Source organism: Chlorocebus sabaeus, chromosome 24 (assembly GCF_047675955.1).
Source record: "Chlorocebus sabaeus isolate Y175 chromosome 24, mChlSab1.0.hap1, whole genome shotgun sequence".
Taxonomy (NCBI): Eukaryota; Metazoa; Chordata; class Mammalia; order Primates; family Cercopithecidae; genus Chlorocebus; species Chlorocebus sabaeus.
In genome coordinates, this window is record NC_132927.1 from 57,811,566 (window position 1) to 57,830,484 (window position 18,919).

The following is an 18,919-nucleotide window of genomic DNA, read 5'->3' on the forward strand; positions in this document are numbered from 1 at the left end:
TTTTAATAATTATATATTTTGATGCCACCTCAAATTTATGCCTTATTTGTAAACATGAATACATAAAATCAGCTCATATACTAGTCTCAGAAGAAATCTTTAAGCCCAGCATAAATCATTTTTCTCACTCTATTCCAGGGCAGTCAAATGGTTAGTAAGTTGCTTAGGATCAGATCAGTGATTCAACAAGGAAAGGGGGAGCTGCTTGCAGCATTCATTCTTCTTTCTCCTCTACCACTACTTTCCTCAGGATAAGATCACAAGTGGGTCTTAAGTTCAGGAAACGAAGTAACTAAAAGGTTTATTTGAAAAGGGTTTAAACACTAAACAATTAGAATATCAGGTATGGAGAATGATAAAGGGCCGAAAGAAAAACAGAATGGTCAAGACCGCCTTTATTCACATACGTGTTAAAGAAACAATACATTTAAAAGATAGTTTTTAAAGACAGTGACAGTAATTGAGAGCAAGAACCAAAAGAGGAATGAAAGGTTCTTAAATGCTTAACAAAAACAGATAGGAAATACCAAGTTCCATGCTACGGAACAGCTGGAATATTTAAATGTAGTTACCACACCCCAATTACTAGTATGATCATGAGGCAAATTATGATGAAATTTCCCTGTTGTAAAAACCTTTGTGATATATTCCATCTAAACTTCCTTACTTCAGGATTTACTTAGAAGTGAAAATACCCATTGATTTATAGTATGTTTCAAAATAATGAAAAAGTTTTGAGATTCTTCCATGACATATGTAATTTATTTATAAAGTTTCTACACTTAAATGTTCTGTTTCCTTGATTGAGAACATAGCTACAATGAGAAGAGGTGGGTCATGGCTACCACATTTAAGACAATTAAAAGCTCTGCAGATAAATTTCAACAAACTCTAATTGCCTCTATTCAGTATGGAAGGAAACAGGCAACTGTGAGAGTCTTAGCAAAAAACTGCACAGCATCAAGAACACGTTCCTCATTATTGCATACAATACACAAAAAGTAGGAGCTTAGTGAGAGTTTATTTCAATGGAGAATTAACATACTGATGAGTAAACAGTATGGTTTTTTTTTTGAGATGGAGTCTCACTCTGTCACCCAGGCTGGAGTGCAGTGGTGCGGTCTCGGCTCACTGCAAGCTCCACCTCCTGGGTTCACAACATTCTCCTGCCTCAGCCTCCCAAGTAGCTGGGACTACAGGCACCCGCCACCATGCCAGGCTAATTTTTTGTATTTTGAGTAGAGACAGGGTTTCACCATGTTAGCCAGGATGGTCTCGATCTCCTGACCTCATGATCCACCCACCTCGGCCTCCCAAAGTGCTGAGATTACAGGCGTGAGCCACCGCACCCAGCCGCAAACACTATGTTATATTTAAGTTGCCTAAGAAAATGCCTCTGAACAGCACTTTAAGATATAATAGTCGTGCACTAGAAATTTTATTTCCATTTATTTTTGGTAAATTGTTGATCCTGAACACAATACATGCTAATTATGCAAACACCTCTTGCTATTGCATAAAACATTCACAGGATGTACAGTACCTTTCCCAAAAAGGCCATGGCATGTGAATTGCCGGCATTTGCTGCTAAATTGAAGTAATCAAATGCTCTCTGTGAGAAAAGAATTTATTAAAATAATTAGTTTTTAACAGAATCTGCTTTTGACTTTCAGCCAAAATAATTATTTCAGGAACATTTAAAAAATCTTGTTATATATTACAGTGCTTTAAAAACAAGAATACCCAGTCACGAATATTTTGAAAGAGAAATCAGAACATCTAGAAGTTTTATTTTACCAAATAACTGTACCATTTATCATTAAGTCACGCATAATTATAGATACAAAGAAATTTCTTATGTCGCCTAAACTTAAGGTCCAAGAAGGCTCCTGTTATTTTTAGGCAAAATGAACATCAGCCTGCTTAAAAGACATTTAAGAGCAGCTTGACTTCTTTGGTCTATTTCTCTAATGATAACCTGGGAGAAAGGAAAAACTAAGAAGTCTTTCCAAGACATGGAGCATATTTTCATTGTTCTCTAAAGGAATACAATTTCCTCTTGTACTGTTTAGACAAAAATTCTTGACCCTACTTAAAAATCACTTAAGTAAACACACTAGCGTCACAGAAATTCATTATCACCACCCGCAACTGTATTGCCGCCCATTTTTTTTAAGGACCTTGTACCATTGGTTATTCCTCTTCTTTTCCTTGCTGACTTAACTTCTCCCTCTTTTGGAACCAGTTCCCCCTCAACCACATTCTATAATCTCATTATCAAAAAATAAAACTCAGCAGGGTGTGGTGGCTCTCACCTGTAATCCCTGCACTTTTGGAGGCCAAGATGGGCGAATCACTTGAGGTCAGGAGTTCGAGACCAGCCTGGCCAACATGGTGAAACCCCGTCTCTACTAAAAATACAAAAATTAGCCTGACATGGTGGCATGCACCTGTATTCCCAGCTACTTGGGAGGCTGAGGTGGGACAATCACTTGAACCCAGGAGGTGGAGGTTGCAGTGAGCCAAGACTGTGCCACTGCACTCCAGCTTGGGTGACAAAGTGAGACCCTGTCTTTAAAAAATAAAAAAAATAAATAAAATAAAAAAACTCAAACCAAAACATACAAGATACGTATCTCCTTTAGACCCCCAACTTCTCTCCAATGATGACTGTTCTGTTAGCCACTTTCCTTTACAGCTAAGCTTCTCGAATAAATGGTGACATGCACTTCAATTCACTCTGTCATCTAGTCTTAATTGGCTTCCATACGCTACATCAAAAAGACAGTTCGTCAAGGTCACCGCTGACCTTCATACTGCCAATCTAAATTTCAGCTCACCTCACTCCACCTTTCTCTGCAACATTTGGCAGAGTCCATCATGGCTTCCTTCTCGACAGACTCTCAGCTTGGCTTACAAGATGTCACACTCTCCTGGTTTCCATCCTAACTCTACCTGTACCACCTAAGTCTCCTTTGCTGGTTATTTTTCTATCAGTTGACTTCTGAACATTAAAGTTCTTCAGGGCTTAGTTTTGGACTCCATTCTCACTTCGCATTCTCTAAGCCAACTCATCTACTCCCATAGCTTCACACACCATCAAGATGATACCAACTCCTAAATTTGTATTTTCAGCTTCAATACAGGCTATTCAACTACCTCTGAACACCCTATCCAATGCCTGAACATACCCCTAAAATCTTCTCTCCTTGATCTCAACTTGTTTCTCCTCCAGCTCAATTTAAGCAAATGGCAATACCATCTTATTGGTTGCTTAAGGTATCAGCCCCCCTTCACTCATACTCTATCCATCACTAAGTCCTGTTACATTTACCACCAAATACGTCTTGAATCCACTACTGTCTTCCATTACCGTAGTTCTAGTCCAAGCCACATTCTCTCTCACCTGAACTTCTGGAATATTCCCCTCCCTGATCTGCCTGATTTTATTCTGGGGTCTTCTAATTCATTTTCTATACTGCAGCCAAAGCTGTTTTCAAATCTGAACATGCTGATCTTCATAGCTCCCTGAAGTGCTGCAGGGATATGCTGATGTGATCAGGCATTACTTATCTTAGTTCTGTTTCATGTACTATGGGCAGACCAGCCACATTCCTGTAGTATGGGCAGACTAGCCATATTCCTTCCTGTCTCTGGGCCTATGCACATACTGTTCTTTTTGGCCTGGAAGGACCTTATCTCCAGTGTCAACTAAAATGTTCTCTACTTCTTTTTATGGGAGTCTTCCCTGCCAAGTGGTACTTCCTATCCATTAACCAATTATTGTATCTTTTGAATTTCCTTTGTAAGAATAACCACAATTTATATTTGGTATGATCATTTAAAAAATATCTAATGCTCCTATGAAAGCTCCAAAAGGGGAAAGACCAAAACTATTTTGTCCAATATTGCATCCTGAATGCCTAGCAGTGAATGGCACATAGTAGGCACTAGTATTTGTATTTTTCAGCTTTCTTAGGGGTTGGTTACATCTTGAAAGCTCATTTGTGATGGGTGTTTAAATGACACAAGTTTGATACTGGCATTGACTCAGCAAGAAATATATTGAGAACATCATTTCCTGCTATAACTGAGGTGCAAAGCCCTAGGAACAGGGTAGTTACCTGATGATTCTGTTCTACTCCACGTCCTCCGTGCAGATGCAGTTGTCCCAGACCAACCTGAAAATGATCACAAACAAGGCAAAAGTAAGTGGTAGCATCTGGCACACAATTAAAATCAAACCAACAAGAAATGATTTGGTCGTAAAATGGTTTCTGTTCAGGACTCAAAAAACTAAAAGATTTAGTCTTAACTCCTGAAAATGTTATTCTACTTTAACCTAAAAATTTTGAAAAGTAAAAACGTATACTTGTAATTGCAAAGCACCATTTTCGGCCAGGTGCTGTGGGTCACACCTGTAACCTCGACACTTTGGGAGGTCAAAGGTGAATCACTTGAGCCCAGGAGTTCAAGAACAACCTGGGCATCATCGCAAAATCCTGTCTCTACAAAAAATAGAAAAATTAGCCGGGCATGGTAGCATATGCCTGTAGTCCCCACTACTTGAAAGCCTGAGGTGGGAGGATCACCTGAGCCTGGAGAGGTCAAGGCTGCAGTAAGCTGTGTTGTGCCACTGCACTCCAGCCTGGGTGACAGAGAGAGACGTTTTCTCAAATAAAAAACAGGCTAGGCACAATGGCTCATGCCTGTAATCCCAGCACTTTGGGAGCCCAAGGCGGGTGGACTCTCTAAGGTCAGGAGTTCAAGACCAGCCTGGCTAACATGGTGAAACCCCATCTTTACTAAAAATGCAAAAATTAGCTGGGTGTGGTGGTGGATGTCTGTAATCCCAAATACTTGGGAGGCTGAGCCAGGAGAATTGCTTGAACCTGGGAGGCAGAGGTTAAGGTGAGCCAAGATCATGCCACTGCACTCCATCCTGGGCGACAGAGCAAGACTTCGTCTCAAAAAACAAACAAATGAACAAACAAAACAAAAACCAAAAACACAAAGTATCCTGCTAAAGTGGAGGTGAAATCAAGGCATTTTCACATAAATTAAAACTGAATTTGTCCCCAGTGAACCTGCTCTAAAGGAAATACAAATGGGTGCTCTTCAGAAAGAAAGAAACTTACTAGAAGCTGGGAGATACAGTAAGAAATAAGAGCTGGCCAGGTGTGGTGGCTCATGCCTATAATCCCAGCACTTTGGGAGGCTGAGGTGGGCAGGATCACTTAGGCCAGGAGTTCAAGATCAGCCTGGCCAACATGGTGAAACCCCATCTCTACTAAAAATACAAAAAGTAGCTGGGCATGGTGGTGGACGTCTGTAATCCCAAATACTTGGGAGGCTGAGGCAGGAGAATTGCTTGAATCTGGGAAGCAAGAGGTTACGGTGAGCCGAGATAGTGCCACTACACTCCATCCTGGGTGACAGAGCAAGACTTCATCTCAAAAACACAAACAAAACAGAAAACAAAAATACAAAGTATCCTTCTAAAGTGGAGGTGAAATAAAGCATTTTCACATAAATTAAAACTGAATTTGTCCCCAGTGAACCTCCTCTAAAGGAAATACACAAATGGGTGCTTTTCAGAAAGAAGGAAAATTACTAGAAGCTGGGAGATACAGTAAGAAAGAGCTGGCCCAGTGTGGTGGCTCACGCCTGTAATCTCAGCACGTTGGGAGGCCGAGGTGGGCAGGATCACTTAGGCCAGGAGTTTAAGATCAGCCTACCAACATGGTGAAACCCCATCTCTACTAAGAATACAAAAATTAGCTGGGTGTGGTGGTGCATGCCTGCATTCCCAGTTATTTGGGGAGGTTAAGGCACCAGAATCGCTTGACCCCAGGAGGCGGAGGTTGTAGTGAGCCAAGACAGTGGCACTGGGCAACAGAGCAAGGATCTGTCTCAAAAAATTAAAAAAAAAAAAAAAAATAAAAAGCAATGAAAAGGTAAATTTGAAAATAAATATAAATTAAAATGGACTGTACAAAACAACAGTATCTCATGGTACCAAAAGATATAAAATCAAACACACACAGAAAACTCTGAGATCTCTGTGCTGTCCTGGAAATGGTAAAAGTGCTCATTGTACCAGACTTTGGTAAGTCAAGGATGCATGTTGTGATTGCTAGATAACCACTACAAGAGTAGCCATCATGCTAGCAGAGGGGAAGAGATGCAACAGGAAAAAGCACTCAAACCAAAAAAGGGCAAGAAAGGAGAGAAAAGTAAACACGAAAAGCAAGATACACAGAAAGCAAGTAAAACAGAAAATTTTAAGTAAATTAAATTTTACATTAGTGTAAAAATAAGACGTTGAACAAGTTTATTATAAGTCTATCAGCTAACATTTAGATCTACCTTTCACTACGTTTTTTTTTTCTTAAGACTCCACTGCTAGTCTTAAAACCAACTGTTCTTAATAAGTATCTAATGCTCATCTGTACATGTCCTAAATTAGAAATAATTGCCAACTTAGTGGAAAAAAATGTAAATGTTAAAGTTCTTTTTATTTTAATATCAAAAGAAGCCACAAAACGCGTGTGTGCACACATGGTACTTTGATGGACATTATACAATTTCCATTAAACGAGCTTACTTCTGTTCTTGACCTTGAGGAAATTATGATTTAAGATGAGCAGAAGAAAACATGAACGGTAAATAGCTCTGAAGAGCATCTGATATTGCAAATATTCCAGGGACTTCTTGTTTACAGAAAGTGACAGTTTTCATCATTGGTGACTCTAGTAAGAGCCTTCATCGTCGGTGTTAATGCTGCTCTGTTCAAGCAGTGATTTTTCAGCGGCAGTACATGGGAGAGTCACCTGGACAGTTTCAGGAACCAACGCCTAGGTCCCATCCCACACTAACCGAAATGGAATATCCTAAGAGTGTGGGACTCTTGGTATTTTTTTTTTTTAAGGGGCTCAGGTGATTCTAATACGTAGTTCATAATTGCTCAGGGCAATGAAAATGTAACTTACAGATATAAGTGCTTGCTCCTGTCCCCCACAGATTAAAATACACAATGCAGTAAAGATACTTGGTGAGATGTTTAAACACGTACCTGTGCTTGCACATCACCTTTTTCAGCTAGGAACTGGTAATATTGAATCAAATCTTCTTCTAGCATTCCACTGTTCATTCCTGGATTTTCCACTTCATCAGGCAGCCGTATTCTCTGTACTACTGAGCCTCCTGTTAGTGAGATATCACTAGCAACTGAAATAGAGGAATAAAATAATAAGATTGAGGAAAATCAGAAGAACTGTTCCAGAGAGAAGTACAATTCTAGCTGCCAAACGCTGACGAACACTATGTTAAAGGAATCTGTTTTTACGGTAGTCTATATAGATCGCAAATCAGTAATCTATTAATAAATTGAACTTTTTTCATAACATAAATAGAACCTAAAGCAAAAAATTATATTAAAAAAAGTACTTCTGAACCTTAACTAGTTTAAAGATGAGTCTACATAAAACAGCCATTTATAACACTTCCAATAGAACAATAAAAATAGAAATGTTTAAAGTTAATTTCATTTTTTTTTTTTCCTTGAAAGATAAAAGGGAAAACATAGATACCATGATTGGCAACAAGACGATAGTGAGTCAGTGCAGATTCACAACTCTGGAGGACGCCGATGCCAGCCCAGTATCTGTAACCCTGTAAAACAACTTCATGTGAGGAGGCAGCAGTTTCACGTACTTCAGTGGCATTCTTCGTGGAACAGATAAAGCTAAGTATACCCAGAATTTTGCTGTCATTTGATCCAAGTACACTAACACCTTATTTATGCTAAGTTTTAGGTTTTGAGGTAATTTATTCAGCAACTTCAACAAGAAGGCCATAGCTAAGAACAAAGAAATAAATAATGTAGTTCCTAGAGCAATCAAAATAGATGTTACAAACTTTATTTTTGAAGTGTGTGCATTTTACTTGTAAGAGAAAAATTATAAGGGCTTTTGCTTGGAACCAGTTTTAATCTTAAGACACAATTTTATCAAAAATGAGTTAATCTTCCAAATTAGCAAAGAAAAAGTAACAGCAAAATAGGGAAAATGAGACTATTGGAAGAAGGCAAAGTGCCACTAGCAATAAATGACCAGAATAAATGGGAAGACAGCTAATCATGAAGAGTAAAAAACAGAAAGTAGAGCTCTCTGGAGTCATTCTGCACAAATAACTTCATGAACTTTAACAACCTTTAGGGCACTGTTGCAAAATAATGTATAAATATTTCATGTTCTTTTTCTGTAGCCACTATTTATAAAATTTTGAAAAACTAAAGAAAATTTTTAAAAATTAAGATAATCTAAAAAATGATTCTGACAATTCCAACTCAGAGAAAATTTAAAAAGAGACATTTATCAGATCGCTCTTTTTAGGGGCAATCAGCCAAACTAATCATTTTAAAGAAAAACTGTGGACACCACCGATTTTCATTTACATGTAGATTCCATGTGTTATATCCATTAACAAGAATTTGAAGGAAGTTCAACTGAGTATTTGGTATTATTAGTACAAGCAAATCTCGATCATGAAAGCTGAAAAAGTTGTGGCTACTATAAACCACAAATTCGCCTGATATTAGTGTTATTAGCCTTCTACTAAAGTCTACTTACCAAAACCATGTGGGCTATTAGATTGCCCCCAAGAGCTCCAAATGTATAATATACAAGGGCCTGTGAAAGAACAAAAAATGTTTAACTGAACACAGGCACACATTTATTCAATTCAAACTGTAATATGCAATAAAGTTTTAATAGTATTACCTTTGCCTGACTTGAATTAACACCAAGTCCAGAGGCATAGAGAAAGCCAAGAGCCTGAAATAAATGATAAAGTAAGAAATCTTGAGTTGGTGAAGGTTTATCCAAGACAGACACAGTTTTATATACTACTAAAAAATACAAGAGTCTTTAAATGCTAAAAGATTTGAATTCAAGTATGTACAAACGTGGATTAAAGAGCCTTGGAAAAGCATTCAGGGTTTTACACATTACACAATTAAATTAAATGTAACATTAAAAAAAATTTTATTTATTTGTGGCCTTTTTTTTTTTTTTTTTGAGACAGGGTCTCATTCTGTCATCTAGGCTGGAATGCAGTGGCGTGATCTTGGCTCATTGCAACCTCTGCCTACTGGGTTCAAGTGGTTCTCCCACCTCAGCCTCCCGAGTAGCTGGGACTATGTAGAGGTGTATGCCACCATGCCCGGCTAGTTTTTGTATTTTTTGGTAGAGACAAGGGTTCACTATGTTGGCCAGGCTGGTCTCGAACTATTGACCTCAAGTGACCCACCCACCTCAGCCTCCCAAACTGCTGAAATTACAGGCGTGAGCCACTGTACCCGGCCACAATTAAATGTAACTTTTTTTTTCATAATTGAGATTTTATTGGTTGAAGATCAGTACAGACATTTCAATTTGTACATAATTCTTAACATATGTAACGAAATTCTAAAAAGCCATGTATTGTAATTCTTTTTTAAAGTTATTCCAGTGACTTTCCAGCTTAAAATTTGGAAGCAAATTTTCCTTAAGAGGCTATCAAGTACCAGTATCTTCACATGTTGCTCAGCTGTTTACATAGGGGCCACCAGTTCACAACTGAATAGCATATACACTACATATTCAAATTTGTAATCTTTCACAGCACAGTAACAAAGTTATTAGGAAAACAGGACTACCACAACCAAACATGTTACAGAGTGCACACAATTCTGACAGGGAGCGCCATGATCAAGGAGTGGTTTTCTTTAGGAAACAATTCTACTAAAAAACAACATGAGAATGGAAGTAATTTAAAATGTTCAAGACATTAAATGCAGGACTGACTCCATATTGCCATTTAATATGCTTTGTATTATAGGATATAAAAACTAACCCCCCATGTATGGAATATTAAGCTGACACCCGAGACAGTCAAAGCCTCCCATAATTCAATATCCCACAGTATTTTCTGGTTGTACCAAAAAATAAACCACCAGCAAATGATTTCACCTCTTAAAAAAAAGCATTTACACTTAAAAAATGGGATGAGGTGGGATTCCCTCCTTCTTAAAAATGTTTCTAGAGCTACTAAAAAACTTGCATTTACAAAATAGTTGATAAAAATATTCCTCTGGATTGTACAAGAAGGGAGACAGGGACCACTGGTAAGACATGGTATATGTATTAATCAGACTTGGCTTCTTTCTCTCCTGCTTCATCAGAGGCTGGACTCTCCTCAGTTTTCGTTTCCCCGCTTTCTACAGGTAAATCTTCTTTAGTTTCTTGGTTAGCCACTTCGGCCTGATTTCCCTTTGCTCCACTTTTCCCTTTTGTTTGCACTTTTTTGTCTGAAGCTTCGCTGTTGCCTTTTTCGGTTTCGCTTCCACTTTTGCAGGAGGTTTAGCTGACAACCGCGCCAATCTCCTCTTGGGCTCTTCCTTGGCGGCCCCTTCGCAGAGTTGACCTTCCTCCTGGGCATCCTGGCGGCAGGGAAGGTGCGTGCCGGGTGCCTGTGGGCTGCTGCGCGCAAAGAGCCTTCGCGAAACTGGGCTGCCTGGCCACTACCACTCCTCCCGCAGCGCGAGGTTCTGAGACCCACAGCGGGGGCGGTGGGAGAACCGGATCAAATGTAACTTTATTTTTATTATTTTTTTTGAGACAGAGTCTTGCTCTGTCGCCTAAGCTGGACTGCAGTGGCGCAATCTCGGCTCACTGCAGCCTCTGCCTCCTGGGTTTAAGCAATTCTCCTGCCTCAGCCTCCCGAGTAGCTGGGATTACAGGTGCTGCCACCATGCCCAGCTAATTTTTTTTTTGTATTTTTAGTAGAGACGGGGTTTCACCATGTTGGCCAGGCTGATCTTGAACTCTTGACCTTGTGATCCGCCCGCCTTAGCCTCCCAAAGTACTGGGATTACGGGCGTGAGCCACCGTGCCCAGCCAAATGTAAGTTTAAACAACAAATGTTTAGCTTGAAAACAATTTAATATTAACTAGAAAGACAAAGCTGAATACATGTAAACATGACTTTATGAACAACCATTATGAAGACAACTCCCATTATCGGTACATCAGCATATTTCTCTATATATGTAGAGAGGAATACGCTATGAAAACAGAGAAGATATGAATTACCAATATAAACTATCCCAGATATAAAAAGAGGCAGCAAGGGGTCAAGTTGAAGGGGTCAAAGGAGAAAGGCTGCTCTACAATGTTAGAGCACACATGATTTTCTAAAAATAAAAACAAAAAAATGGAACAAACAATGTACTGCTGAAGTTCAACCTTTTCAATCCTTTGCCTTCTGTGGATCGTCCTTGTTGTTGGAAAGTATAAGCTAACGTGACAAAGGCAGGTGTGGCAGAGACTGCAGTGCTCACTGAAATCATGAGCTCCTCTACATTTCCCAGCTTCTCTGGAGAATCACATGCCTGGGATATGGCTGTCAGGGATATAAGCCTGAAAACATCCTATTGAATCCTGAGGCTCTCTTTTCTTACTTCATTGTGGCGTGGAAGCCCCGTGTAGCAATCACTGTACATAACAGAAACAGCCCATGACCAGGAGTCACTATTCAGAAAAGAGTGATGCCAACAGGAGAGCTACATCAAATCTAGCATGAGCAAGAAACAACTGTCTGTTATTTCAGACAGTTGCAGTTAAGCCACTGTGATTTTCAGGTTTTGTCTGTTGCATCAACTAGAATTAATTTTCATGGAGAGAATGCTTTGCAACATATAAAGTGCTGTGGTTTTGTAAGGTTCTAATATTAGAGGGAACTGATGCCTTATAAAGTAAAACCATTCTTCAGAGCAGAACGCCTCTGAAAATAAAGAATATATATGTTTTTATATAAACTGATTCACGCAAAGAAGGGAAAAAGCTTTGAAAACAAAGGGGAACCATTAAGACATAATCTGTTTATAATAAAATACTGAGGAAAGAGCTGCAGAATTGTTAGGTATTCAGTTCTAAGAAAACAATTGCTATGACTCCTGTTATTGGTCATATAGTTTGAAAACAGGCTTTCCTCGTGATTAGGTATTTCATTAATCTTTAAGCAAGTCTCACAGCTTGAATAAACTTGAATTACTGAAGGAATTTTAAATAAATATGATGGTCCCCTAAATCCAGGTGTCAATCTTAGCATTATTAATGGGGAAACAACCAGATATGTTATCAACTGATGTGATACAATGTAGAATACAGAACATCCCTTGTAATGTAGTCTGGCCAAAAATATTTTACTTGTGTTCATCAGCTTTTAGCCGTGACATCCTATTGACAGGAAATACAGGTGATAAAGAAACAAACTAAAAGCCACCATGAAAAAACAAACTGAAGTAGGATATTCCGCAGAAAAACTGTGCCTATCTCTAATACAGACAAAAAAGGCACTGGGGTATACTAGATAACAACAAAATATAAGGTCGAGTCCTGGATAGAATACTGGTTTGGACAAAACAGGTATAAAGAAAATTTTGGGGTTCAACATCATATGAACATAGTGTGGATATTATGTGACTTAAAATGTGCTGGGATGAAAAGGTAAAGTTCTAGAACAATAGTGATATCTCATTTTAATAAAAATATGTGTATATATACATAAAGAGAAAGATCTATTATAGAAGGATATGCATGCACTAACACATTATTACTCATATTTGGGTGGTACATATGTGATGTGTACTTCTTAGTTTTGTTAGTTTGTATTTCTAGTTTCCTGTAATGGACATGTACTGCTTCTGTAATAAAATACTTTTAAAAAAAAAAAAAACAAGATTAACAAGAGCTGCAACATCTGAACTTTGGAAAAATGCAATGGTGAGTAATTTCAGATAAAAAATAATTAGCTTCATATTTCATTCTCTACGGATCTAATCTGGAAAACTACAAATGTAATTGTGGCAAGGCACAACTGCAAAAATGTCTTCATTGACTATAAATGTTCCCAGACTAAGGAAAAAGACTATCCAAGAAGACTGATAAAATGGTTAGCCACAAAATTAGTATTTAAAGATACTTTATCTTCCAGTCTGACTTTTTAAAAGAAGTCAAGACATAAGAGAGTACATTGCTTTTAAAATGAACAAGTGCTACATGCAGAGAGATTCTTCACTGAGAATGTACTTACAGTCTGTCCCTTGGGAGAGCCTTCCTCAGTCAGCTTCTCAAACATCTCTCTTGCTGCCTGGATATTCTGTGGCAAGTAATCACCAAATAAAAGAGCATATGACACTCTCTCCAGGGCTTTGGTATGGTTCATGCCCGCTGCCTTCTGAAGATACCGATAAGCTCTTTAAATGTAAACAATTAAAAACCAAATTAGTAATGTTCTGAAACTGCCGTTTTTTTGATCTACTAAAATGCAGCATAATTTCCTTATGTTACAAAACCCCTTTGATAACCTTTTGAGATACGGAGTTTCACTCTTGTTGCCCGGCTGGAGTGCAACGGCATAATCTCGGTTCACTGCAACCTCTACCTCCTGGGTTCAAGCAATTCTCCTGCCTCAGCCTCCTCAGTAGCTGGGATTATAGGTGTGTGCCACTGCACCTGTCTAATTTTGTATTTTTAGTAGAGATGGGGTTTCACCATGTTGGTCAGGCTAGTTTCAAACTCCTGGCCACTTCAGCCTCCCAAAGTGCTGGGATTACAGGCATGAGCCACTACGCCCAGCCACCCCCTCTGATAATCTTATTTCTATTTGGTCATGTTGCTTATATATGTAAAAAACATCCTGCTTTTTTATTAAAAAAAATTTTTTTTTGAGACACGGTCTTCCTCTGTTGCCCAGGCAATCACAGCACACTGCAGCCTCTCTACCTTCTAAGATCAAGTGATCCTCCCACCTCAGCCTCCCAAGCAGCGGGACCACAGTGTGCACCATCATGCCTGGCTAATTTTTAATTATTTTTTTAGAGACAGGGTTGCACTATGTTGCCCAGATTGCCTGGCTATTTTGTTTTTCATATGAGGTACCAGTTCTCCCTGTTATCCTAATATCTTGAAATAGTCTAATTATACTAACAGTAATTCTAAAAACTTCTATTAAAAAAAGTTAACCAGATTTGCAGTAAGACATTACAATATGATGGTGTCCAGTATACGATCTAAAAATAACCATTGCAATTTTCTTTTTAAACCTTTGCAGACTGTAAAAATGTCAGCTGAAATTAAAAGGACATAAGATGTTACGAGATAATCACTTGTTCTGTTTTTTTCCCAAGCACAAATTCCTAAATTCCAGTCAAATATTACAAAGCAAAACCAAAAAAACGTACTTGACAACAATTCTTTTTGTTTTATGTCATTTTGAATTACAAATAGTATATGCATTCTTGGTTCTTAGAAACTACTACAACTTGAGTCAATCATTGCCATTTTACTCACTGTTACTGTAATCAGTATGTGTAACAATTTTACCTTTAACAAACTAAAGTGTGGTAAAAGCAATGCTACTAATGCCCGCAAGTCATATTACGTTTTCTTGTAATGGAACTTAAAAAAATCTTCTGTGTCTCTGGTAGTCCATTTTTTAAATAATGTAGTTGCTATTTGTCTCAGTAATGGCCTGTCTTGGGGAAAAAGTGGACTTAGCAGTGCTACCTACTCTCTTTTTTGGCTTTTCTTATTGCTTCCATTAAGGATTTTCATTCCAGTTTGATACATCATTTCTGCTTCCTGCATCTGCCGTCTCTTAGCAGCCTCTTCTTCAGCTAAAAACAAAATGTCACATGCATTTAAATGGATTTTAATTCTACACCAATTATCAACCATAAGTATTTATTCTTTCTTTTGGGCAGTCATACAAACGTAATGAATGATCTTTCACTATTCTCAAATACGATCCTAAAAACGCTTATGTGTGGCCTTTACATGACACAAGATAAAACTTAAAAAAAATATATATATATATATAAAAAATTCATTGAAATCACTTTCTTATAGAAATACCAATACCAAGCTACTCTTAGAGGGTACTTTTCTGTTAGAAATGCTAACTTTTAAAAATATAATTCAACTAAAATTTCAGATTATATGTGATATGGTTTGGATCAGTGTCCCCACCAAATCTCACACTGAACTGTAATCCCCAGTGTTGGAGGTGGGGCCTGGTGAGAGGTGACTTAATCATAGGGATGGTTTCTCATGAATGGTTTAGCACCATCCCCTTGGTGCTGTTCTTGTGATAGTTAAGTTCTCACGAGATCTGGTCATTTAAAAGTATGTGGCACCTTGCTCCTCACCATCTCTCTCGCTCCTGCTCCCACCATATGAGATGGCTGCATCTCACATGGAAGTTTCCCAAGGCCTCCCCAGAAGCCAAGCAGATGCCAGCATCATGTTTCCTGTACAGCTTGCAGAACCGTGAGCCAATTAAGCCTCCTTTCTTAATAAATTTCCCAGTCTCAGGTATTTCCTTATAGCAGTGTGAGAATGGACTAATACAATATGCCAAGGTCAGCTAAAATAAGGTCCGGACATTAGAACACAGTAGTCAGAAAAATGCTGTTATATCCAAAGGACACTTCAGCTCTATTGGAAATACTGTATATCTTTATGAGGATAAAATATTTGATTAACTATATAATACAAATTAGTAAAAAATTGATTTTTATTAAATATAGAAACTGATTTAATGTTTAAGTTCACCAATTTTTCAAAATCATATAACACTGAAAATCACAGAACTGTTAAAGATTTTTCAAAAGTTATTTTGCTACTGTAAGAACTCATCAAAAGAAACATATTTCATTAGAACCAGTATTTATAGAAACAGAAGCAAATTCTTCTTATAATATAAAAAAATTCTGGTGCATTAACTGGAGTACCCAGTCACACTGGCCTACATCTAAAGATGCACTATATTTGATGTGCTTGCTCTTTTAGGATTGCCCAAATACTCTGTAAAAGCCATTTTTTTAAAAAAATTGGTATTTAATGGGTTATGTTCAAGATTTTCTGTTGTTTTTTCATAGTTAGAAAGTTTTTCCTGAACATAGCTTTCCTTAGAGGTCCCCATCTTTATGACATTAACACTAAAGATGGTTAAATATACTGTATTTGTCAAATGTTACCCTGGCATAGCATATTTCACCCTAAGTATTTTTTAAAAGTTATTTATTTTTCTTCTAATCACTATTAATCTTCTCCATAATGGCCCAGTTTCCTTTACTGTCCCCCAAAAGTTTTATGTTAATTTACCAGCCTGAAGGGTTTAACAAAACAACCTGTGTATACCAATGGAAAACCTTCTCCAAAAAAAACGTGAGTGTGACTTGAATGACACAGCCTGAAACTAAATACACCATATGCTTCCCACTCTTAAGTCCACTCTTTAAGGCTATAACGACATTAGCAATGTTGGCCATTTCTGACCAATGTGGAAAAGGATGACTAGAAAAAGGCCTTATAAACATTGCCCTAGACATAAAGCAATGCAGATCTGCCTCCTACTGAGCAATACTTACTTTCACAAAAGCCCCACTTTTCATCTGCTTTGTAGTCATAGGTTGTAGCACACCACAGTCTGCCATCTTCCCTCCCATCTGATGTACATTCATCATATTCCTTATCTAGGAAAAGAAAAGGGAAGTGGCAGGGCTCCCCATGTGCTGTGCCTTCAATGGCAGTCAAAGCTGGAATGACAAGAAATAAAAATCTCAACATGAACAACACCTCTGGTATTCATGATTCAATGCCATCAATTTTGGCTGTTAGAATTTGAAGCAAAGATTCATGATGCTTGATTTGTAATTGGGAACATAAAAGGGCTAGCAAAGATTTTCATTAGGGAGGACTTGGTTTAGTTAATTTAGTGAGCATGGCTAGCTGATTACTTAGCATCTGTGTCTAGGTTAGACTTTCTGAAGTTCCTGATATATAACCTTAGAATATTAAAAGTCTACTGTAAAACTCCCGCCCAAAAAGCAAGCACAAAAAATAGGCAAAATGCAAGTGAATCAATTCTACTGCTCAGCAAAGCTCTCCTTGTTTCTGAATGCCAGAAGTCAATTTCTTCAGTAATACAGAGTTATATAGGGAAAATGCTCCCCCCAAGGCAAAGTTAACCACTCACACACTCCTCTGCAATCCTGTGGCATTTTATTACAGTACTTATCCCATGTATGGAAGTTACTTCTTTACCATACTCTGGTTCTCATTGGACTTTGAGCTTGTAAAGGGTAGAGACTGCATCTGTAATTTATTCTATAAATTATTTCTGAGTATCTCTTAGGTGTTGGAAATTATGCTAGGTGCTAGAAATGAGGTGGATCAGAGGTCTCTGCTACACACAACTTACTGCCTAGCCAGGAAGGGAGATATTAAGCAAATGTGTGATGGATGCTATGGAAAGGAAAGCCTCCCCTCTCAGGAACTGAGGTTTCAACTGAACCTCAAGGGCGTGCAGGAGTAGCAGTGAATGAAAGGCTCGGGGGTGGGGTGGGTAGGAGTACTCTAACAGGTGCTAAGGTGACAAAAATCAATGAGTGGCAAAGTGGACAAGAGAAGAGGCTAAAGCTGCATGAGGAAGCCAGGCTGGGGAAAACTTTACAAGTCTTAATAAGGAGTTCGAACTTTTATCCTGAGAACAACGGAAACTCACTGAAAAGTTTTGCGTAGGAGTGACATGCTCACATTTTGTTAAAAGAGTGGAAAGTATGTAAAAAGTAAGGCTGGATGTAAGGTGACCAGTTTAAAGGTTGTAACAATAGTCTGAGAGGCACTGGTAGCCCAGAGAGGGGAATGGAATGGAAGATGTGGATGTACTCAAGTGATGTTAAGGAGGTAGATATGGTACCACTTTCTAGATGTGTGGATAAGAGGAAAGTTGAGTCGAGGAAGACACCCAGATGCTTTAAGGGAACATACATGGTTGCCCTTAATAAGATACAGAATTCTAAAGGAGGAGTAGGTTACCGGGTAGGTACTGCTATATTCAAGGTGGCTACTAAACAAACAAACAAACAACAAACAAAAAAAAAATCCCACAAAAAACAACAGCAAAAACAAAAAATCACAAGTGAAAATGTTTTAGGCATGTTTCAGTCATAGATTAAAAAAAAAAAAATTCTCCAGTACACAGATAATAGTTGAATTCAAGGGTATGCATAAGAATGCTGCATGAGATGTATATGAGAACACCAGAGGTCCAGGATTAAGCCTAAAACCATACACAGTAGGTATGAGCCCATGTCAACTTCCACTGGTCGCTTTTACATGGAGAATTTAATTGGGTAGCAGAGCTCGGTGATGAAGGGTCTAGGTTCTGGAGTCAGAACATTTGATGCAAATCCTACCACTTATTAGCTGTGTGCTTGGAGCAAATTATTTAATCTCTTAAGATTACTTAGCGATAACTTCCTTATCTCCAAATAGGAATAACAGTCCTTATTGCATTGAGTTGTTTGCAAAGAATGACTGAGATAATACATGTAAAGGATTCATTATGGTGCCTATCACTTTAGGTAATAAGAGTCCAAGAGATGACAGCTGCTATTATTATTATGGGCACCCCTGCTCTGAAGGCTAGAAAGTATCCCTTCTTTCTTTCCAGTGTAAAAAAATGCATATCCTACTATACTAATTTAAAAAATATTTTCAATAAGCTATGAGACACAAAATGAATTTCAAATGGTTTACACCAAGTAAATGTCACTCATCCTGGTAATAAGAGGCAAATAACTTTTTTACCTTTGCTTTGTCTATGTTTTAAAGCTGGAGGGATCATGCTACCTGACTTCAAACTATACTACAAGGCTACAGAAACCAAAACAGTATGGTACTGGTACCAAAACAGAGATATAGGTCAATGGAACAGAACAGAGTCCTCAGAAATAATACCACACATCTACAGCCATCTGATCTTTGACAAACCTGACAAAAACAAGAAATGGGGAAAGGATTCCCTA

At 38.2% G+C, this 18,919-nt stretch overlaps 1 protein-coding gene and 1 pseudogene across 2 annotated transcripts in view; both read right to left on the reverse strand.

Annotated features, from left to right (window-relative positions):
* Positions 1 to 18,919, reverse strand: part of SEL1L (SEL1L adaptor subunit of SYVN1 ubiquitin ligase) — a 69,843-nt gene that overhangs the window by 17,668 nt on the left and 33,256 nt on the right. Inside the window, exons 4-12 of one of the 2 annotated variants that reach the window (XM_073011232.1) lie at positions 16,478 to 16,582; positions 14,617 to 14,722; positions 13,138 to 13,300; positions 8,784 to 8,837; positions 8,634 to 8,693; positions 7,593 to 7,674; positions 7,076 to 7,230; positions 4,125 to 4,181; positions 1,544 to 1,612 (exon numbers count right to left, since the gene is read on the reverse strand). In XM_073011232.1, coding sequence (XP_072867333.1) covers positions 1,544 to 1,612; positions 4,125 to 4,181; positions 7,076 to 7,230; positions 7,593 to 7,674; positions 8,634 to 8,693; positions 8,784 to 8,837; positions 13,138 to 13,300; positions 14,617 to 14,722; positions 16,478 to 16,582 — 851 coding nt within the window. Of the gene's footprint in view, positions 1 to 1,543; positions 1,613 to 4,124; positions 4,182 to 7,075; positions 7,231 to 7,592; positions 7,675 to 8,633; positions 8,694 to 8,783; positions 8,838 to 13,137; positions 13,301 to 14,616; positions 14,723 to 16,477; positions 16,646 to 18,919 lie in introns of both variants that reach the window. The other variant, XM_007987496.3, reaches the window with a different exon arrangement.
* LOC140710119 (non-histone chromosomal protein HMG-14 pseudogene) lies at positions 10,068 to 10,482 on the reverse strand (annotated as a pseudogene).